Raw genomic sequence first — 24049 nt, 5'->3', positions numbered from 1 at the left:
TGTTTCCAGCCATCCGGTGATTGCTTCCACCATGGTCAGCACATAGCGCCTGCCTTGGTGGGTTGGTGGGAGTGTAATATAGTCAATCTGCCAGGCCTCCCCATACTTCTACTTCAGCCATCGTCCTCCATACCAGAGAGGCTTTAACTGTTTGGCTTGCTTAATTGCAGCACATGTTTCACATTCGTGAATAACCTGGGCAATAGTGTCCATTGTTAAGTCCACCCCTGGGGCAGTCGGTTCCAAGAGTACTGGACGCCCCTCCAAGAAAAAACAAACTATGGCCCGCATTCTGCTGCCAAAGGGATCACTGGGATCCTACTTAAGCCAGGGTTGTTTCAGTATGTTCAATCTAGTTTAAAGCTTTCTTGACAAGCCCGGCAAGTCTCCTACCAAAACAGCTCTTCCCCTTGTCAGACCAGCTCCACCAGCCTCCAGTAGACCTGGCCTCCCAAACTGAGTCCCATGTTCTAAATAGCCAGACCCTTGACTATGGCACCACTGTTCTAACCATTTATTAACCTGCCAAATGCACCCAGCTTTTTCAAGGTCCTCCACTTTATCCTGGAGAATCGATGAAAAAACTATCCAAGCTCCAGAGCCCCTTACCACCTCTCCCAAGGCTCTGTAGTCCTTCTTAATGTTTCTCCAGGCTACTGCTATCTATATTGCTAACACCCACAAGGACCACTAGAAGGGGGTAGTAGTCGGCAGGACTTACTAAACCAGGCAGCCTCTCAGCAACATCCCTGATCCAAGCCCCTCGCAGGCAACACATCTCCCTCGAGACTGGGTCAGGCCGACAGATGGTTGCCTCTGTGCCTTTCAAAGTAGAGTGCCCTACTACTATGACCCGAGGCTTTTTCCTGGAGGCACCAGTAGTGATCCTCTTTACTGGTACATTAGCTGGTTGTTCATTTGGTGTGGTGGGTGTTTCCTCGTTAGCCCCCTGCAGAACTGCAAAGCGGCTCTGGGTGGGACATTGGATTTAGGAGGAAGCCCCTTGCTGTTAATTGTCCTCTTCCTCGTTTTTTGTTGGTTTTTTTTTTGTTACTAGTTCCCAGCTTCCTGGGTTAATGCCCTCCTTCTTTCCTGTATGCACTGTGATGGATGCTTGTGGCCCCTGCACGGTTTGGGCGCGGAGCAAGCAGCCCAGCTTCCTCTCAGCTTCCCTGGCATCTTTTAGCTTACCGACAGCCTCCCGCACCTCAGCCCCTGCTGCAGGAGAACCTCCACTAGGGCACGCCGAGCGCAGCGCTGTGCCTTGTGCACCCTCGCCTCCAGAGACCAGCGGAGGCACTTTCTATACCCCGAGCTCTGCGCTGCAGCTTCCCTCTCGCCGGCTCTGTCTGGTGCCGACGCTGCCACAGCCGCGGCAGCCAGAGTAGAGCTCCGAGGCCGGGCCCCGGCCCTGAGCCGAGCGCTCCCCGCCCCGCTCGCCCTGCCTGCGCACACTGCCGCGCCACGCCCTGACTGACGTGCCACGCCCTGTTTGCCCGCCCTGTTCGCCGCGCCCCTGGGGTGGGTTTTTACTCCCTGAGGGCGGGTGCCCTCCCTCCTGGCGCTACCCCTGTGAGTCGCTGCTCGCGTCCGCGGAGCTGCAGCTCCTGGGCAAGGGCTGTTGAGGACTTGAGGCTCCCTCGGTGGCTCTCGCCGCTCAGAACTGAGGCTCCGGGACGCTGTGCTTCCCCCCGCTCCGGTGTTGAAGGCGTCCTCTCTGGAGATATTCACCTCGGCAATTCGACTACATACATTACAATACTACTACATGCATACAATTGTCAAACTACAATAGCTGTTCATGGCTTCATTATGTATAAATGCACATTTTAATGGCAGAAGGCAGTTTAAGAGGCATCAGGTGAATCAGGAAAAATCCTTGGACAGCTGGAAAAGAAATAGGATGGGAAAAGTCACGTCTATGGCTTTTCTGTGAGACTTCTTCATGGTTTTGTTTCTTCCTTTTGGTATGGTTTGACCTGAGTAAATTCACCAGCAAAAAAGTGCATGTAAAAATGAGTTTCCTGTGAGTAACATGATCTGTATTAGTAACAAATGATATTTCCACAGCACATCTTCTGAGGCCAATAGCTTTTTGGAATATATTTTGGAGGTATATTTTTGTTTTTCCCAACTTCAGGCACTTAAAGCTGCAAATTTTCACTTGTTTCTTCCTAATGCCAAGTTAAACCATCAAACTGTTCTTCAGTCATTCCTTTAAAGTCCGTTGGGTTTCACTAAGGTTATTGAAGGAAGAGCTTCGCCCTTCATTGCCGTAACAGGTAAGATTAGAATTGTGTCCTTTTCTCCACAAAGATGGTGGCATCTCGCTGCTACTGGTGGTTGATGTTCAGGCTCTCTTACAGGATAACTCCTTGTGTGAGATGGTGTCATTCAGAATGAATTGTATGACCAAGATGGCCCTTCATGCCCTACAGCAGGAGAACATACTGCTGGTAGAAGCCATGCACTACTTGCCCTCGGCTACCACCACACTGGTGAGAGCAGCACTGGTGCCCTCTGCTGCTGCTACATCATGTTCATCAGCTGAAGCATTTTTTAGAACTATTTCTTCTCCTTTGCCAACATGATACATCTTTACTGCCTGGTAAAGGGAATTCACTGGCATCTCACTACAGTATTTCTAAGAGAGCGTGTGTAAGCATGTGGGTAGCATTTTCTTCTTTGATAGAGTTTTACTGCTGACAGCACTGAGATTGCCCTTCTTTACATCTCAGCAAGTCATGGAGTTGTCCCTAGTGATGCCTGCTGGTCTGCTTTCACTTGGAATGTGCTCTGATCTCAGATTCAGAGTTTCCAGGAGCTTATATTTTCTCTTAGGTATGTCTGACGTTCCCCTGGTACAGTGATTTTTCCGGTTATAATCACACAGACATGGCTTATTTCTCTATAATTAATTGACTTTCATGATCATATCAGAACTGTATCATAGATTTTCTTTCCCCTGGGGCCTGCCAGGCCGAGGTTGAAAGTCAGTTATTATACCACAGAGAGGTCTTTTTGCAGATCATGAGGGCACTACTGATAATTCTGCTATTACTCATTCCCATGTTAATCAAGAGCGATTCTTCTGAATTGAAGGTCTGCATATTTATACCAGTGTGGTGGAGGAAGGAGCCCATTCTAATGCAGAGATTTTCTTTGACATATTGCCTGGTGTCTGGATTTGTTATGTCTTGAACCGGGATCCCAGACAACGTACAAGAGGTTCCTTCTAGGCAGACAGAGGGATGAGATTATTTTCTTTGCAGTCTTCCTGCTGCTGAGTCCTTCCCTGAGTAAGGAAATTGCCATGTAGCTGTAACTGTTTGCATTAAGTGTTTTGTGGTAATGGCTGATGGCTACTCTGCTGTTTGTGCATTTCAAGGAGCTGAAGAATTTACACAATAGCCATACACAACTGTTTTCAATGAACAATTTATTCCTATTAACTTCAGTTAACACGGAAAAGTTACTATTTGTTAAGCAATATTAGGCAATCCAGTGCATAGGAAATTTATACTGTTTCCTGTTAGCCCCTGTAAAAATAATGTAAAGCAGCAGAAAACAGGGTGCCAGCCTCCTCCACTCACCAGCTCACAGAGTCACTGCAGAACACAGAGCTCCAAATGGGAAATCACTTCCCTCTGCAGGACAGACCCCAGCCTCAGCAGCATAGTGGGGAATTTGGCCATTCACTTCAACAGGATAGAGATCTGGTGTCCCTTGTAGATATGCCACAACTGTCGTCATTAAAAGTTTTAACTGCCAACATATGGTAAGTTTCAGCATTATTTTCTCAGGCATGGTCCCGAAACTGAGTCCTGCAGAGTTGCCTGCTTGAGGCAGTCTTGACTCTGAAAAAGGTTTTTGCTTGTCCCTATCTGTGCTTTTCATGGAAAAGACCTCCTTAAACCTGAATGCTGGGTATGGAAAGCAGAGAGAGAGACTTGTCTGCAGCAGAATGACTCTGGCCTTAAAAAAGAAGCCCTGAACTAAAAGACGGCATGTAAGGCTCGAGCACAGCTCCACATTACCTACCACATGCTCTGTGTGACACCCTCTGTTAGCCCAGCAGCTTGCTGCTGCTGAGGCAGCATGTGGCACACACTAGTTCAAAAATTGTTGGTGGATTTGTGTGAAACCTAGAATACAAAACAAATATTTAATTCCCACTGAAGAGTTGCAATTCTGTTCCTACCCCCCCTACAGCAGGGGGAAAATGTCATTAGGAGAATTAAACACATCCTAAATTGCAAAGCAGCACACAGCTGTAAATGTGTGCAGAAGGAATTTAGGAAGAGCCATCAGCCAAGACTGCGAGGTCATACTAGTGCTTGGTCTATGCCAAAGCCTATCTGATAGTGGCTGGAAGTGTGTGAGTATATGAATGCGTATGGTAACACTTCTGGCTGCTTGCAACATACTGTGTATTGGTGAAGAGTCAACGAGGTGGAGTGTGGGAGAGAGGACAAGGTTTTCCTCACCTCTCCAGTCATAGTCCTGGATGAGGACAAAAAGACCGAGCTTGTGTGAGAGACTGTATCAAGAATTCCAGTTGCATAACTTTTGATGGGATTAATTGGTTAGTCCATGAGATTAAGGCTGTAATTTTTAGGTCGAACAGGAGACAGTTGCTTGGTATTAGATGGCAGCACTGAGAACTGGCCCGAAAGGTAAAATGCTCTCTGACCTGCTTGTCTTAGGAGCAGGATCATATTACACTGATAGAGCAAGGCCATATATCCATGACAGCAGTAGGTGACAAATTTCCATCTGTATCAACAAAAAATTAAATTAAAAAAACCCCAATGGTTGAGGCATGAGGAGTTTTAAAGGAGTCCTTTTAAAATTTGTATGTCATGGTTATAAATCATTCAGATAGCTATATTTGGTTTTATAAATGCATGCTTTATCTACTCTCTGTTTGTTTGTTACTCTGAATTGCTTTTCATATCATCCAAGATTTAATGCCTTTCATGGAAGAAGGTGAAACACCTCACAAGTACCTCCTTTGGAAATACCTTGCTTTTCAGTATCAGTGGCTGTGTCTATGTGAATGAAATGGGATGCCTTGACTGGGCACTTAGCAATATCTCTCCTTACTTCTTTCTCCTCTCTACTTCTGCTCTCCTCTCCTATAGTCCCCTGAAGGCTCTCAGAAGTGGAGCCACAGCCCTCCTGCTTACAGGCTGCACCCTCATTTTGCCCTCATTCTGCCACATATTTTAACCCTGCTTGCCTGCTACTCTCATATAGTTCTTGCTTTCTGAGAAGGTTCTGTGCTGAGGTTTCCTGCTAGCAGCACTCTGAGACCTCTCCTTCAGGGACTGATGATGGACCTGTGCAGCTTGGAGCTGCTTTTCTGGGCTCGTATTTTACCTAGAGCCCTCCTCTCCTCTTGGCCTCCAATTACATAGCCTGTGACCATTCAAAATTCAGGACATGCAATTAGTATTTGGGCTGATGATTCTCTACCTCGCTGGCTCATTTTCCCAAAGGCAGAAGAATTCAGTCTGCAAAATATGGACCCATGGAAAGCAAAACATATTTCCCTGCCCCCAATACTGGCACTAACCACAATGTCGTAAGGATGAATCCAGTATTGAGGCTAGGGCTTCAGGAAACTGGATTCAGACATAGGAAAACCACTTTATTATGTAAAAAAGGGGGTGATGATGTTCCTTTTTTTTCTTTTTCTTTTTGCTTTTATAAGGCTGAAATATGTTTAGGCAGGCCTTCACCCTCACTTGGTCCCCTCAGGTACACCTGGATCAGTCCTTCTTTAATAGCTTTTAGTCTGAAGAGTCAATGTACCTCAGAAAAACTCACTTCAGCCTGAAGTACACACATATTTTGCTTTAATCAAGTGAACTCTGGCTTTGGCTCATTGTCAAGGTCATCTTTTATGTTACCTTCCAAGCTATTGAGCCCCGAGGATGATAAGAGGGCTGGAGCACCTCCTGTATGAAGACAGGCTGAGAAAGTTGGGGCTGTTCAGCCTGGAGAAGAGAAGGCTGCGTGGAGACCTCATAGCAGCCTTCCAGTATCTGAAGGGGGCCTATAAGGATGCTGGGGAGGGACTCTTCCTTAGGGACTGTAGTGGTAGGACAAGGGGTAATGGCTTCAAACTTAAACAGGGGAAGCTTAGATTAGATATAAGGAAGAAGTTCTTTACAGTGAGCATGGTGAGGCACTGGAATGGGTTGCCCAAGGAAGTTGTGAATGCTCCATCCCTGGCGGTGTTGAAGGCCAGGTTGGACAGAGCCTTAGGCGAAATGGTTTAGTGCAAAGTGTCCCTGCCCATGGCAGGGGGGTTGGAACTAGATGATCTTAAGGTCCTTTCCAACCCTAACTATTCTATGATTCTGTGATTCTTTTGCTGATTGTGTCCTGCAGGGAAAGCACTGGCTGTTCGTCTGCTATCCAAATACTGCTCGTGAGTTTATGCAAGTTCTTGTTCCTTGTGGGATGCAGGTCATGAATAAGTCGTCAGGTGGCCATTTGCTGGCAGAACATTTCATGGCTGATTTCCATTGTGATGAGTAGAAAAGACATCCCAGAAACTCCTCCTCAACCCTGCAAATTCTCCTTTTCCCTCTGCCACCGCGTGGCTGGTATAAGGCCTCACACAGGGAATGACTTGGGGTCTATGGCCAAGGCAACCACTGGTCCTCCTTGGCTCACTCATCTCTGTCCTTATACCCCACAGCCCCATTGCCTACTCACCAGTTTGCACAGACTTCTACAGAGAAAGTTCCCTCCGAGGCAGTACCCTCAACCCTGTCCTAGGCTTTCTGCACTTCTCTTTGACTTGTAGTATATTAAACACACTTGCCTCACTTTCTTCCATTTTCTGACACAGCTTCTCTTCCTCAATTTATTCTACATTTCCTCCATTACCATTTGGAGTAGAGAAACATGATTTACACTTTTAACGCACTTGCTATATTTTGGCACAGTTAGGAGAAAAGCCCAACTGACAGATGCTAGTATCTGTAAACTTGAAGTTAAAATGCTGATGGTTTCTGAAATGTTCTTCATTCAAAAACTAACCTCCAAAATGGCAAGAAAGTATGTAAATCCATCTGTGGGAACTTGTCTGGAAGACTAGGCTGATGAGAGGAATAGCTAATAGTGTGATCTGCAGATATATGTGTTGTATCGCACTAGGGGTTTCTTGCATGATACTGAGGAAATTTGCTATAGCTTGACTTTCTACATAGTCATCAGGGAGATGGTGTCACCACAGTGAAGAATCATCCTCCACCACCATCCTCCTACTAACATGGTCCAGCACTGGCTGTGCCACTGTGGTGGGGTCACTTCTTAGGGCTGCTGTGTTTTTTGATTTCCTCCCTTAACTTCCCAAAGCACTATGCCACCTCTGTGCTTCTGACTCTGGCAGGACTGAAAGGCATAGTGAAGGCATACATTATATCACTTGGTACCAGCATCAGTTACTTTTCATGATTTAAGTGCATGATTTCTTATCTGTTTTCCTTATCACTGTAGTTACTTGATATCACAAACTGTAGCCGAAGGTTTTGTTACTTGATAATTGCTGTCAGTAGGTGAACTTTTCTGTCATCATTTTTCTTCACGGTATGCATTGTTTTCAGAGCATACAGCAAGTTACATGTTTCTATGATATTTGTTATGATGATAAGCAACTTTTTAAAGTTCCTGAATGCCTCAAGTTAACGCCCTAACCAGAGTTTCAGCAGGTGTATGTTCAGGTCCTGTTCGTACTGTAGGTTTCCTGCTCAGCATTCGGAAAGTCACAGTGGGCACTCTGCCCATGATGACGGTGTTATAGTTAGGGACAGCTGATAAAGTTGCCCCTTCACTTCTGTATCTCCCAGGACATGGACCTTTTGGATGACCTACTGTACACTATTGTGGTTCTGCAGCTGGTTCAGGATGGGCCCCACTGCCCATGCAGGCAATCAGCATTGCCCTCAGCAATCTCAGGAGCTCAGCTGAGCTCAGACATCTTCTTTGAAATTTGGCAGCCTTCACTTTGGTGCCTACCATCACCGTGTATAGACTGGGACTGACTTTTCCCATTTCCTCACTTTTTCTGCCAGGTTTGGGCGAGCGCCTGTTCTTTCTTAATGCTGACCACAGTCTAGAGCTAAGCATCTTGGCTTTATTCAGAGATAATGGGGTATACCAGCAACACAGTGATTTACTGCTGGTAAAGTCACAGTACAGGTCACAGGAAGGCTGCTGTCAGGTTAACTTCCTTGCCCTTTTGGAGACTAAATGAGTAATTTACCATGTATTGCAAATGACTAAAGAACTTCAATGATTTCATCTTTTTTCAACTGAATTATGAGTCCTGTAAGTTAATACATTAATATTTAACCAAGCTTTTTGGGCCAGCTGGCCAAATGTCATATCTTTGATCTGAAAACTAATGATGTGGTTTGCATCTTATCTCTAGTACTAGCTGTGTAGCATGTTACAAATATGGGTGTTGTTACATACATTCTTGAATGCTGAACTTATCGCTGAACCTTAATTCCTGCTGATCACAGCAGATCCTCTGTCAAATTGCTGCCAGAAATAAGGCAGAGGTTGATACTGTGATTTTTTTATAAGGCCCTAAGGAAAGTCCTATCTGCAAGTACTATGAGTTTAGTAGCTGAGATGTTATTCGCAGCAGAACAGGAAAGATGATTTCCACAGGTTTCTCTGCTAACCTGCTGTGCTGGTTTTGCCTTGGGTAGAGTTAATTTTCTTCATAGCAGCTGGTATGAGCCTATGTTTTGGATTGTACTGGAGCTGTTTGAGGATAAGAAGGTGTCTTTTTTCACACAGACCCAATCTGGAGGAGAATAGAAGCAGGTGAATTAAACAGTAAGTGCAGGTCCCAGGTTAAGTGCTACATATAAACACAGGATGGGATCCCAGGAGCTGGCCCACAGAAGCCTCTAGGCAGGCCCAGTAAACCAACAGCCTCCAGACGACATTCAGAGAAAGGCCTGGATTTTGAAAGATCAGTTCATATGTTCGCATCCCACCCTGTCAATCTGAGGTCAAACTCACAGGTGGACCCAGAGAATGATGCCATTTCATAACAAGAGCAGAGGCCCCAGCATCTGCTTTTATACCTCGATTAGAAGAAAGCAGAGTCTTTCAGGTGTTTCTTGTGAATATGAACTATATCAGGATGGCTCTTTCATACTCAAATAAGCCTTTCGTTCTCAAATAGCCTTTCGTACTCAAATAATTCCTATCTTTCTGCCATCAGAGGTGACACCAGACCTTTGCAAGTTAAATCTCTATCCAGTGAAACTCACAGATCCCTCCAAGGAGTTCTGCCTTTATCCCAACACCATTTTTAAACCCTTCAGTGATTATGAGAGTAATTAGATAAACAATAAAAAAGCTGTGTCTGGATGTGGAAGTGATGCTGTTAGCAATGCCCTGCTTTTCCAGTGCATTAGGCTTCACAGCAGTTTCAGGTCTGCCAACAGAGGAATGCAAGGCACCTTCTCTGTAAAAGTAAAGGAAAAGGAAATACAAATAACTTTTTTTTCGTTGATAACCTTAAAACTGACTGTTCTCAGTGATATAACCATTCCTCCAGACACAGCCTAGAAGGCTTATCTCAATTTCGCTCATCTGCCCACTTCTGGTTTTCAATATCCTTACGTGCAGTATTCAGAGCACTGCCCATTGTACCAGAAATTGTAGAATTTGTTGCTGATAAAGAACATCATCAGAACCAGGAGAGATGCACAGTGAATCAGTGTCATCTGCCTCAAAACAGGTCCCTAGCAATCAGACATATAAATTTGTACAAGTCTCCTGAGGCTCCCTTTTTAGTCGGGGGCAATAAACTTCTTCAGTGACTGACTCATTTCACACTAAAATAGGAGCATAAGACAAGTCAGATGACCCATCTTCTGGAAGTATCAGTGTTTCTGTGCTAACAGGGGAGACTAGCTGATTTGGACACCTAGCTTTTTAATATCTAAATTTAGGTGGGAAATGTTTCTTTCCTTGCTGCTGTAGAATCTGCTAGTCCTCAGCTAATTGGGCTAAAGATAAAATCTGCCCATCCTTTAAATCCCATTTTGACAGCTCAGTAGAAAACAAAGTCTGGTGTTCACAGTGTGTCTGGCTATTTTTATACATATGAAAGTGCAGACGTGAGCTCTCAACAACTGATTGAACCAATGTGGACCCAAGTTCTAAGTCAATGAGATGGTCCAGGAAAGAAAATGCGTTTCATTATCTGGGAGAGAAATAAGATATAGATAAGTAGGTAGGTAGATAGATACATATGAAATATAAGAATATATCCCTTTTTATACATATATATAGCTTTTTATAAGTTTAACACTTCCTTCCACTATCATACCACAAAAGGAGTAAGTATAATTTTGGTTATGTATCATAAAAGATGTAGTGGGATGGACTGAGCGTTAGCAGGTGGCAGAGCCTGTTTTGCTGACTCAGAAGAACTGAAATGGTCCCTGATGTGGTCGTTTGGGTGGGATCTGTCTCATCTGACTTAATTGTCTGAAAGTCTGGATGAGCTCCCTCTCTAGTGTGTGAAGAGAAATAGGCCAGAGGACACTGTCACCCATTTAATGCTCACCCACTACCAATAGGTGATGGACAGAGACCCAGGTATCTGAGATGAAGAGCAGGAGAGTGGTCAGTCTGACCACAGCCTATGGGGCGATGGGCAAGGGGTCTTCTGTGGGGCAAGAACTACCCAGGAAGCATAGGAATGGGGACTTCTCACCCCTGGTGGGAATATTGGCTTCTCAGCTGGGGGTGGGGAGGGGTGGGGGAACACAGGGAAATGAAACCAAAATCAAAGCAAGTTGTTTCAGATGAGCTGTCCAGGGAGATTTTCCTACAGAGCAACTCTAACTCACACCCTTTTTCTTGACAGCATTATCCACTGCATTGTCTTTGAACACCAGTTTCATAGATAGGAAATATATATTCTTTGTTAATCAGAGATAAACATGAAAATAGTATCGCTTGGCACTGATTCTCAAAGTGAGTTTAAGAGTAATTTCATATCTTTTTCTTATTACACAGAGATCTTCTTTAGTGATGAATCTAATTGGTTTTTTATTTCAGTAATGTTCCTATTCCCTTCCTTAAGATGTTGTTGTCAGCTTCCATTCTCTACACTCCATGTCCTCTTCCCTTGTTTGTTTCCCTACTGGGGCTTCACTGGGTCTGAATTAACATTGCTTTAGGACTATTACAAGACTTATAAAAGTAAACTTTAATAACATTCATTAACCTTAATAGTCAAAGAGTAATTGATACTCTTGACACTTAAGCAGTGTCAGAAATTAAGTGTAACTTTGCACCTACTAAATTCATGTCCTCACTTCATAACTACTTCACTGGTTTAATCCACTACAGTTTTCCTGAAACCTGAGTTATGCTATTTAGTAATTATGTGTGTAGTTTAGGAAAGGTTTACCTGTTACTCCTTCCCATACTTATTAGTTTTAAGAAGACACCATCCACCCAGCCCTGGCCAGCATCAAGCTCGAGTGCCTGCTAAACGCACACCCCCTTTCACATCCCCTAGTACAATGATGTACAAGCTTCCCTGACTTCTTCTAGTCATCTTGCCATAAGCACTATGTTCAAATGTGCTCCTTATGTAGAGGATCAGTATCTCTCTACATAAAGTCACAGAAAAAAGAAATATACAGCCTAATGCCATGCCTTGTCGTTGGGGCCAAGAAGAAAGTGGGAGAATGGTGGGGCTGTACGAGTCTGCGTACAGTGTTTACAGTAGATCACTAGCACTTTACAGACACTACATATGATGGACAGACAACATTTGGCAACCGAGTCCTGGTATCAGCTCTTTGGTCTCAGGTGGCTCAATCTGCTCTACTTCTCTGCCAGAAGACATACACACTTCTCACCCTTCTTATAGGGGGTTGGATTCCTGTCGGAGAAGAAGTGGGAAGCATAATATTTCATTTAAGATACATTATATTAAATAATATTAATTAAACCAATCATTCTGTTGAGCTCTCTTCAGGGTGCCTTTATATTTCATGGATCTTCACAACTTCTGTGGATCTTCAACTAGTTTCTAGAAGCATCAGAAAGGAGATTGCAGGTTGCTGCAGGGATCTGTGGTTTGGGCAGAATCTGTGATCATGCAAATGCTGTAGACGGTACGGTTTGTCTGGCTGAAATATCAGGTTAGGACAAGCTGAGTGTATTCCTCAAAATCTGCATGTGTGACTTGGGTACAATTGCATAATTTTGTTCCAGAAATGGAGGTGGAATGCCTAGGAAGAACTTGGAGTGACGCCCTTTTTCAATCACAACACCTCCCTCCACTGTGCTCAGATACTGGAGGGGCTGGCAGATGTCAATCTAGGCATGAGGGCAAACAGAGTTTAAGCATATACATAGCAGCTAGGCATTTTGAGTTTGTTTGACAGCATTAGAACATGACTTCTTTAGTCCGGCATGAATGATTACCCAGAGGTGGAGAGGTAAAAAAAATCATTGTATAAACAAGGAGTTCATCCCTAGTTTGTTCATTCTTATCTTGAGCTAATTAATAAGTAATCTCATATCTCAGAAGGAATAGGAAGGCACTATTGGCTAATTTCATCCATGTGCTTTGGATTCACAGTATATAAATATGGATGGATTTACAGGTCCAACATCAGGCTTTTCTGAAACTTCTCTTCCTCAGCCCACCATGGAGCTCCTGGGAATGACCACTATTTTCTTGCTGATCTGTATCTCATGCCTTCTTCTCATCACCACATGGAGAAATATATCACAAAACATGAAGCAGCCTCCTGGTCCCATAGCACTCCCCCTAGCTGGAAACATATTCCAGCTGAACCCAAGGAACTTGCCTGAAAGCTTGAAGAAGGTAAGGCACTGTCTCCTTCTTTCCTAAGTTGTTTCCATTGCATATAAAACAAAGTCAAGTCTAGACTGTCTCAGTTTAAGTCACAAGCTTAATTTGCATTGACCAAATAACTCCAACAGAACCAAACGGTTTCACAGAAATAAATGCTTCTGAAGTCTATATATTCCAATAATCTGATATCTAAGTCTATATAGTGCAAGTCTAAGGCTATATCTTTGCAATAACCCTACTAATGATGAGTCCTGTGCTGACTTCATGGCAGAACTGCAATTTGCAGTGGCTTTGCAATCAAGGCGCTGATGCTATTGCTATATTCACTACACTCCTCCTGTGCCCAACTCCTCTTATTCAGTACAAGGCTCCAATGACTCTCCACTGATATACTCATCCAGTTTACAGAGGTCTGGTGCCCAGGAGATATTAGGGACAACTCTCATATGTTGTTCTTTGTGTTCCTCTTTCCTACAGCTTAGCGAGAAGTATGGTCCTGTCTTCACAATACATTTAGGCCCACGAAAGATTGTGGTGCTGTATGGCTATGATGTTGTGAAAGAAGCTCTGATTGATCAGGCAGATGACTTCAGTGGAAGGGGCAATCTACCACTCCTTGAAAGACTCTTCAAAGGCACAGGTATATCCCCAGTAACGTTAGCATACAAAGCTGATGCTTTCAGTGCTTCAGCAACACAGTTCAGAGGGCAGTGGAGGAGGGAATGGTGGATTTCATTTACTACTTTTCAGTTACTTACCTTTCATTTACTACTTTTAGCAATAAAAAACTAAGAGCCCAACTCAGTACTTGGACCCTTGAGTAAAGAGGTTCCCTGGAGAACTATCTAAGGTCACAGGCTGGCTTCACTGAGTGCCTTTCTATTTTCAGCATGCTACAAATTGTGGCTAAAAGTTTGCTCATCAAATGTGCCTCTAAGATCCTAGGTTCATTCTCCCATTTCTGAAAATACTGACAATATACATACCGCTAAGGAACCAACAAGAGGAAAGTCCACAGACAACAAAGATGAGATAATATAGGCTGTGCCAATAAGGGCCACATTCAAGATTAGACCATGTGTTCATTCACTAGGGCAGTTCTGAGTATGGCATTTATCTGGGTAAATAGTAACTAATCCATGGTACGATAGTACAGTATCAATGGTCTTGTCAATACTGTTACACCATGTGGAGGTGCATAGTAGAACTTTTGTGCTGATTTTCAGTGCCTATGGCCAAGACAAATTCAGTACCAGTGTTACATCCGAATGTAGCTTTTCTTACTCTGGCAATAAACTGAGTTTTACTCCAAGTGCTGTGACAGATGGATCAAATCTGTCACCTCCAGAACTTCAGAGAAGTTACATTATTGGGCACACAGCAATTGCAATATAACTCCACAGAGGAGTATCTTTGCATGTTGAGTACTCACTGTGTAGCTCCCATTCAGGGAGGGAAAGAAATAAAACCTGTTTCCTCATGGTGGTCTATTTTTCCTTCATCAGGTATTGTGACCAGCAATGGGGAGACCTGGAAGCAGCTCCGACGATTTGCACTCACCACCCTGAGGGATTTCGGAGTGGGGAAGAGGAGCATTGACGAGCGAATCCAGGAGGAAGCTCACTTTCTGGTGGAGAGGATCAGGAACACACATGGTAGGACTGGACTTTGTGCTTACTGGGACACCCTGCATATCTGCAGTGAGACAATGAGAGTGCAGGGCTATTTCTGCATATCTGTGACCCAAGAAGTGGGCCTATGGCTGCTGTTTCTGCTCCCTGCTCCAATAGCCAATGTTACCACTGCTGGGAGTGGGTCAGTCAAAGGCACTGTGACAGTACGGAGGGGTAAATACAGGAGACTGGTGTTGGAAAGCATCTTTTAACCTGTTCTGCTTGAGGAACAAGACCGGAAGTGGCAAAGGGAATGGCTTGGCCTGAAAGCCAAGAGTTTGGTGGAATTCAGCCATGGAGACAAGGCTGGGGACTGCCACGTAACCAAGCATCATGCACTGCTTTGCGTTGTCTCCTGCAGCTCTAAGTAAGTGGATCGTGAAGAAATGGGTGACCAGAGAAGTCATTTACAGATACTGGGGTCTGGGTCCAGTCCATCTGGATAGCTGTGCTATCAAAACTAGACTTCGATCACAAGCATTTGAATCCCTAGGAGAGGGTTATACAGTTGAGGTTACACTAATAGAGTTCATAAACAGGGTGCAGTAACCTAAAGTCATAGCTCAGGCAAAGTCCTTCTGGTTTCATCGGGTTTTGGAGGGAATCTTTAGGCCATCTCTAGTAAACAGTCTATAAGTTCAGAAGACACAAGACAGCCTTGTGTGATCTGAAAAGAAACCAAGGCCCCCAGACCAATGTTCTCCTGAGAACAGGGCAAAAGACATACTCAAACAATTCAGACAGGGAAATTAGTTCACTTCAATTAGAGAAGAAAAAATTGAGTAAGCCCTTCACTATCCTTTCAAAGGACTGCAAAACTCTGGGTCTCAAGACGATGTAAAGCTCCCTGTAGTGTCAGAGGAGGGGATGATGCCTGAAATACTGAAACCAAGATACCTTTTTTTTCTGTTGTTGCAGCGAAACCCTTCAACCCTGGCAGATTCCTGATCCATGCTGTCTCCAACATCATCTGCTCCGTTGTCTTCGGGGATAGGTTTGACTATAAGAACAAGGAATTTTTGACTTTAATTTGTTTGCTAGAAGAAAACAGTCAGCTCCAGAACACTATACAAACACAGGTGTGTACAGTTATATTGAATACATTTGTTAATGATGATAATATTTTATTAATGGTTACTTATTCATGTTATTAATTGTAACTGGAGTGGATTTTCCTAAATTTGGATAAATTTTCTGAAAGCCAAAATGGCAGTTAAACAGCCAATTCCTGTTGTTTCTTCTTACCTTATGGAACTGCCATTGTATGTCCAAAGAATTTGCTCAACTGAAGTATATCCTTCACTGTAGTGAAGCTATAAACTAAAAGGTATTAAAGTCCAGTTGAACAATAACTCTTCCAAAACAGTTGAATTTTTCATAGCTAACAGTTAGGGAACATTTTATTGTATCCACATTAATCAGAATGTGCTTTTCCATCATTTTATTTTTACAGCTATACAATTTCTTCCCAACTCTCATGGAGTTTTTACCTGGGCCTCATAAAAAAATGGTAAAAAATATTGAAGAAATTGATAAATTTATTTTAGAAATCATAGTACAACACCAGAAAACCCGGGATCCTACTTGTCCTCGAGATTTCATTGATGCTTTTCTTAACAAAATGGACCAGGTAATGTGAGAGCTAGAGATTTGTTGGCTTACAAGAAAACCACCTCTTGAATCCCAGCTTCTTTTCAGTTGTGGCAGGGCACTGGGCTTTTGCAAATACAAAGGAGAACTTGCTTTTCTTCACACATCAACTTCATTCTATCCTCTCCACTTTCTTATCTAGAATTTTTAAACACAGAATTAACAGCACTAGCCAAAGTTAGGAAAACTAAAGACCAATCTGTTTGACAGAATTCAATGTTCCTCCCATATTAAAAAAGTTCATACTATTATTTAGTAAAAGTACCATCAGTGCTATTGTTCTGGAAAGTGAAGGTTGTATCTGAGAAAGGACATCAGATGTGTTTAAAAACATACATTATGGGTACAGGACTTTCCTTTTTAAACAAACTGCTTAGATTTGTCATTCTGAAAACATTCTGCCAAATCTTCCTCCAGGAGAAAGGGAATGGTCACTCAGAATTCACCGTTGAGACCCTGAGCAGAACCACACTCGACTTATTCCTCGCAGGAACAGCGACCACCAGCGTCACGCTGAGATATGGACTTCTGGCTGTCCAGAAATACCCAGAAATACAAGGTAATAGAAAAGGAAATAAATAAAAACTTTCGCAGGTCATGGGATCGGTTTGGACAATTCCTGTCACTAGCACATGTGGCAATGGTTCCCTGACTAAGGAAACCTGCATTTGCAGTGTAGACATGTGTATTAGTCTAAGTTCTATTCACAGAAAAGAGACACTAGCACTAAGTGCATTCATATATTCTTGGTGCTCTAAAAGCAAGCTTTGCTGTAAATATGGGGAGAGGTTTAGGCAAACAGATGTGGGACTTGACCATTCAACACTTACTTATTTCCTAACAGAGAAAGTTCAGAAGGAGATTGACCGTGTGATTGGCCGAGACCGAAGCCCCTGCATGGCAGATCGGAGCCAGATGCCCTACACAGATGCTGTGATCCATGAAATCCAGAGATTCCTTGATTTCAATCCACTTAATGTCCCACATAGCGTGATCAAAGACACCAAGTTCAGAAACTATTTTATTCCAAAGGTCTGAGAGAGTTCATAATCTTTTGAAAACAATGATGTGTTCTATTCACTGCATTCTGGTTTATTTTCAAAAACACTGAAATTAGATCTGGAATTAGAATGATTCTGTTTGGAGGGGGATTCTGGAAGTTATTGAGTCTAATGCCTTGTATCTGAAAAAAGAGAAAAAAAGAAGAAAGGACTTTTCATCCTCTGTGTGAAGAGGGAGATGGCTTTCTATTTTTTTACGTAAATATAAGATAAATTGTAATTTATTTGGAAGAAATATTAAATACTCTAATCAGACTCAACATTAAAATTCACAAAAACCTCCATGTTTGCCGTTTTTATTCATTAAATGTTCAGCTTAAACTGGTTAAACTTTGACTCAGCTCTGGGAAAATCTCAATGTTGCTTTGCTTTAGCATGTCTCCAGTTTAACTTTCTTCTCCTCTCTTTGTTAATTCAGGACACAGTGATATTTCCTATGCTGACTCCCATCCTACATGATAGCAAAGAATTTCCAAATCCAGAAGAATTTGATCCTGGACATTTCTTGAATGCAAATGGTACATTTAAAAAGAGTCACTTCTTCATGCCCTTCTCTGCAGGTAAGATCTCCTTCCATTTCAGATTCTAAACTATCCTCTCCTAAGACCTCTTCGAAGATTTTAGTGGCTCTGTCATCATGGTTTGTACAGCCATGACTGGTGATCCACTTGAGTCACTTCTGGGCAGCTCTGATCCCTGTACTAGAGTTTCAGTTGACTTTCATTTTTAGCAATCACTGAAAATCCTCCAATGCATTCTGCAAGAACAGATGTACGAAGTTGGGACTCATCCACACAACTCTCTCTGCAAGCAGAAAATGAGAAACTAAAGCCTTCAAACTGCCTTTGCCCACTGAGCACTTTCATTGTTCTTGACACTTAGCCCCTAATTTAGTTTGTTTACCCAAAATGCTGCATCTCCATTCTGAGAAGTCTGAACTTTCATGGAAGAGTGGTTAAAAATACCCCACTCTCCCCTCACTTTTTGTTATTTTCCACTTGCAGGAAAACGCATCTGTGCAGGAGAAGGTCTGGCCCGGATGGAGCTGTTCATATTTTTAACATCCATCCTGCAGAACTTTACTTTGAAACCTGTTGTGGATCACAAGGACGTGGACATTACCCCATTAATTGCCAGTCTGGCAAATGTGCCCAGACCTTATGAGGTCTCTTTTGTTCCACGCTAAGCAAGTGAAGACCATTGCCAGCTATTACACTCATGAAAGCTCTGGTTGAATGACACTCATTTCTCAATCTGCTGAGACTGAAACACTCAGATCACTGCTAGATACTTTATAGAGAGAAACATGCTTAGACAAGAAAATTGTATGGTACTTTTGTAATCACCACAGCCAGCTCTAAACAAGAGACAGAGTAGGCAAGTACATAGGGAAGGAGACAGCTCCCTGTGCAAGAGAAGACAGGCTCTCCTCTGCGCCTACCTCTCCTACGTGAGGTTCCTACCTGGTTTCTGACATCCTGCCATGTCAGGGTGTGTGGACTGGTGCTCTGAGAGCACTGCTGCTGCTGTCCCTGTCACTTGATCTTCTCAGCACTGCAGGACCAGACACTTGTACTCCAGGGTTTCCACAGACCCTGCTTCAGGTATCTCTCTCTTCTGTACTTTCAGTTTGTTCATCACCTGTTTATACAGCAAAGCATAAACCAGTGAGATTTTTTCTGTTAGAAGATGATCATCTACTGTATTCTTGCCCCAGTACATATTGTCTCCTATGGTGGGGATGGAGTTTATTGATGACTGGGCAGATGGGTCCTCTCCTGTGTGATTACAATAAAGTTTTATGAAATTACAATTTATATTGCAAAATAAAGAAGTAGAATGCTGAAATGTTGTTTTTCTATGATGCCAGAAATACATCATTTAGCGAAAAACCTGCTTCCACAAAGCTTATAATCCCAAATGTCTTGTACATATCTGTTTTATTTCACTTGTTTATATGAAACATATTATGGCTTGAAGACTGAGCTGGCCAATGACCTATAAAACTCCCATTGTCAGTAACAATGTAGGCGAAGGCTGGACTGACCCTACAAGACCTACCAGAACCCCAGCTGTGGTTACAGAGCTCTACCTTGTGGCAAAAGAGGACAAATTTATTTGATCATAGAATCATAGAATCGTAAGGGTTGGAAAGGACCTTAAGATCATCTAGTTCCAACCCCCCTGCCATGGGCAGGGACACCTTGCCCTAAACCACATGGTCCAAGGCTCTGTCCAACCTGGCCTTGAACACCGCCAGGGATGGAGCATCCACAACCTCCCTGGGCAACCCATTCCAGTGCTTCACCACCCTCACTGTAAAGAACTTCTTCCTTATATCTAATCTAAGCTTCCCCTGTTTAAGTTTGAAGCCATTACCCCTTGTCCTACCACTACAGTCCCTAAGGAAGAGTCCCTCCCCAGCATCCTTGTAGACCCCCTTCAGATACTGGAAGGCTGCTGTGAGGTCTCCACGCAGCCTTCTCTTCTCCAGGCTGAACAGCCCCAACTTTCTCAGCCTGTCTTCATACGGGAGGTGCTCCAGCCCTCTTATCATCCTCGTGGCCCTCCTCTGGACTCGCTCCAACAGCTCCATGTCCTTTTTATGTTGAGGACACCAGAACTGTACGCAGTACTCCAAGTGAGGTCTCACAAGAGCAGAGTAGAGGGGCAGGATCACCTCCTTCGACCTGCTGGTCACGCTTCTTTTGATGCAGCTCAGGATACGGTTGGTTTTCTGGGCTGCAAGCGCACACTGCTGGCTCATGTTAAGCTTTTCGTCAACCAACACCCCCAAGTCCTTCTCTGCAGGGCTGCTCTGAATCTCTTCTCTGCCCAACATGTAGCTGTGCCTGGGATTGCCCCAACCCAGGTGTAGGACCTTACACTTGGCTTGGTTAAACTTCATAAGGTTGGCATCGGCCCACCTCACAAGCGTGTCAAGGTCCCTCTGGATGGCATCCCTTCCGTCCAGCGTATCAACCAAACCACACAGCTTGGTGTCGTCGGCAAACTTGCTGAGGGTGCACTCAATCCCACTGTCCATGTCGCCGACAAAGGTGTTGAACAGGACCGGTCCCAACACCGATCCCTGAGGGACACCACTCGTTACAGGTTTCCAACTAGACATCGAGCCATTTACCACAACTCTTTGCGTGCGGCCATCGAGCCAGTTTTTTATCCACCGAGTGGTCCATCTATCAAATTGATGTCTCTCCAATTTAGAGACAAGGATGTCATGCGGGACAGAGTCAAACGCTTTGCAGAAGTCCAGGTAGATGACGTCAACTGCTCTGCCCCTGTCCATCAGTTCCGTGGCTCCATCATAGAAGGCCACCAAATTGGTCAGGCAGGATTTCCCCTTAGTGAAGCCATGTTGGCTGTCACCAACCACCTCGTTGTTTTTCATGTGCCTTAGCATGTTTTCCAGGAGAAACTGTTCCAAGATTTTGCCAGGCACAGAGGTGAGACTGACTGGTCTGTATTTCCCTGGGTCTTCCACCTTCCCCTTCTTGAAAATGGGGGTTATATTACCCTTCTTCCAGTCATCGGGAACTTCACCTGACTGCCAGGATTTTTTGAATATGATGGACAGTGGTTTAGCAACTTCATTCGCCAGCTCCTTCAGGACCCGTGGATGGATTTCGTCAGGTCCCATGGACTTGTGCATGTTCAGGTTCTTAAGATGGTCTTAATTACATACTTGGATCCTCCCAGTGCCATTTCCTAGCTGAAGAGCATCTTGCATTTTCCCACTGTTTTATGAAGTATGTAAAGATCACTATAGCAATCCTACAATCAGGAAAAAAAGAGAAAAAGTGTTTACACGAGTTGCCAAGCATACACGTACAGATGTAGGACTGGCCTTTCCTACTTAATCACATTCCCTGCATCTATTACAAGTCTTCTCACCAGATAGAAAGAAGAAAGCACTCCATACTTCCTCTTCAGCTGTGCCATGAGTAAAATAGGCAAAGGAAATGGCCCCGGGGACAGCCTCCCTGTTCCACGCTGAAAAGACAAGGAGGCAGTCAATGCAAATCAGCAAGTAAACACCTTAAGCTCCAGAGACTCCATCACGATATGCAGTGAGCTTTGAGATTAGAGGAGGGCCTCTATTTTTGACCTCTTGTCATGTCAGTGCTCAGCGGTAGCATGTTAAGCTATATATGTTACTGTCAAGAGACCTAAGAGTTTAAAGTGACTTTGTATCACATAGAATGCACAGAGGCTCACCGGAACTGCATTATGCTCAGGATGAAGTTCTCTATTGGATTACTGAATAACACAGTAGAACTTTGGTTTTGGGACTCACATTTCTAAACAGATCTTCTGTTTGACACAAAAATGCACCAGAGATGTTTTTCACATGGGTCATAACCGTAACTCTCAATACTTGTGTGCTGCTGGATACACATTCACACACCCCTAATAGAGATACACACAGAGCAAAGGTTCCAACTTTCTTGCAGCTGAGGGACCCAAGGAGAGTTTTCACACTTGTGCTTTTGGCTTTTCAAGCTCTAGTATGGAGCCTGCTTCATTTGGCTTCTTTCTTTCACTGAAGACTGTCAGTCCAAGGAGCACAGCTTTTCCATTCTGCAATGTGTGGCTCTCTTAACAGTCCCCAACACACATGCAGGCACTTTGGTTACTCATTTTCCAGATCAAGAACTGGTGTCAAATGACAGATAACACATTTTACTGCCTAGGTTGTGGCATCTAATTTCTGTTCCAGCTGTCTCCCCTGTCCCATCTTCCTGATGTGTTTCATTTGCAGCTGTCTGAACTACTACTTGAAAAGTAAAGGGAAAACCCCAAAACCCTGCACAAGGGAATTAATTCCCTAAAAATTATGACCTTTAGACCTTCCTGTCCTATGCTCAAATACTGCAAGAAACAATAAGATGAGAGCCAATCAGGCTAATCTGAACTCTTCATAGACTAAAATGTGGCCTCTTTTATAGGAAAATGCATATGATAACCACTAGATATAGATTAAAATGATTGTATATGCTGTAGATTAGAAGCATGAGTAACCAATATGCATGTTTAAGCTTCAGCACTTGTACAGTCCAGGGAACAGTAGTTGTAAGAAATTTCAGAAGGCAGAAATAACTGGTCTTTCCACTGCCTTTTGCCCTTCAGATGAAATTTGGCCTCTGTAAGGTAGAAAATATTTCTTCCCATAATTCCCAGGTTAAATGCTTTTTAGCATCTTTCAAAGCAACTTTAAATTTTAACAGTTATTCACTCTTCTCACATTGATTCTCATTTTCATTTTTTATTATATTTCAAATTGCAAGCAGTTCATGCTATTTCATTGCATGGATTTCCTCTATCATGTCTGTATTGCATTGCTCTCTAACTACTCCCGATGCAATGCCTTTAAGTTAAATTCTTTAACTTGCTATCACATCAGAGAGATGCTGGCTTTCTTTATGGCAGCTTGCCTGAACTTCCTTTGTTCAGGAAGGGAGGGAGAAAGAGGGAGTGCAGTAGCCCCCAGTGAAAAGTAATCCTGGCTATCTTAGGATGTACTTGTCCCACTGGGACAAGTACTTGTCCCACTGGGTGACATACCCCAGTAGGGTGGAAACCTGCGTGAGAATTCCCCCACAGCCATCTGCTCCCTAGGTCATAATCCAGCTCTTACAAGATAAAACAGCTATCATCTACAACAGCTGAGATTAGGACCATTTAATTCCAGATTCTTCCAGGCTTTGCTCCTATGCTAAATGAAACATCAGCTCTTCCCACTTCTCAGTTACATCCTTCCCAAAGAATACCTCTACCTAGGAAGAATCTCACAGAAAAGTACCCATTCCTCTGGATAATTTTTGGGAGAGTGGCATAAATCGTTTTCCACTGAATTCTACACCTCTGTCAATCAATCAGAGCTTCTTTCACAGCATAAGGTCCATACAACACCGCTGAAAACACCAAGTCCGAACATATTGTGAACACAGAACCATACTTCTTACTGAGCTAAAACAATCTACCAAAAAAGAACACAGCTTTTAAGTTACATCCACTTGCTTCAGGCTGCAGTGTGTTTCCTATGAGGGACAAAGGAAATGGCCCAGGAGGCAGCCTCCCTGTTTCAGACATCCCTGAACAGACAAGGAGGCAGATAATGCAAACCAGCAAGAAAATGACTGTGGCTCCCAGGGGTTCCATTGTGAGACAAGGAAGGACAAAATGAAATATAATCCTTTGTAAATAAGAAAATTCAGTTTTAAGTAACTTTAGGCTTGGTGGCTTTGTACATAACAACAAAACTTTCCAAACCTAAAAAGCCCAACCAAAAGAACATAATAAGGATCCTTGTATAAGATAAATCATTGTAGCTGATGTGGTTTTAGAACCTTATGACCTTTGTACCAAATTTATTGTAAGCAAAACAAGACTGTAGATAAAGAGTATCTGAAACTAGCAGATGTTCAGGAGGTGCTGTAGCGAAGTCAACTGATAAGTAGAAGGATGAGGAGAAATCACCCACTTATGTCAGTAGTGTTACCGAACTAATTGAGCTGGTGTAAGCATTCATCTACTGCGCATGCTTCAAAGACATCCAGAACAAGAGTTCAAGGAACGGCCAAGTGATGAAGATTGTTGGAAGAAGTAAAACGACCACCAAAGACCACTACCACGTTGTTCTGCGCATGCAAAAATGGGTGTGGAATTATTTAAAACGATTCTCAGAAAACTGATGAATATGTATGACATTTACTGGAAATGTAATGAATATATAAGGAAGAAGTTCTTTACTG

General features: G+C 43.4%; 1 protein-coding gene and 1 long non-coding RNA gene across 3 annotated transcripts; one reads left to right on the top strand and one right to left on the bottom strand.

The window, feature by feature from the left end:
- Positions 1-3422: 3422 nt before the first annotated feature.
- Positions 3423-16381, bottom strand: LOC115609082. 2 transcript variants are annotated; one of them, XR_003991733.1, is made up of 3 exons: positions 16228-16381; positions 15463-15565; positions 3423-14587 (listed from the first exon to the last, which is right to left on the bottom strand). It is a non-coding gene; the product is annotated as an uncharacterized LOC115609082 (long non-coding RNA). The 2 variants fall into 2 exon arrangements; XR_003991732.1 differs by lacking the exon at positions 3423-14587 and having other exon boundaries at positions 15023-15565.
- On the top strand, positions 11983-18961 carry LOC115609078 (cytochrome P450 2H1-like). Its single transcript, XM_030488794.1, has 9 exons — positions 11983-12901; positions 13370-13532; positions 14398-14547; positions 15484-15644; positions 16019-16195; positions 16633-16774; positions 17060-17247; positions 17695-17836; positions 18281-18961. The coding sequence occupies exons 1-9, from the start codon at positions 12662-12664 to the stop codon at positions 18460-18462; spliced, it is 1545 nt and encodes a 514-aa protein (XP_030344654.1). The 5' UTR covers positions 11983-12661; the 3' UTR covers positions 18463-18961.
- The last annotated feature ends 5088 nt before the right edge of the window (positions 18962-24049 follow it).

Source organism: Strigops habroptila, chromosome 5 (genome assembly GCF_004027225.2).
Source record: "Strigops habroptila isolate Jane chromosome 5, bStrHab1.2.pri, whole genome shotgun sequence".
Classification (NCBI taxonomy): Eukaryota; Metazoa; Chordata; class Aves; order Psittaciformes; family Psittacidae; genus Strigops; species Strigops habroptila.
The sequence above is the reverse complement of the archived record's forward strand: the minus strand, read 5'-3'. Positions and strand labels throughout refer to the sequence as shown.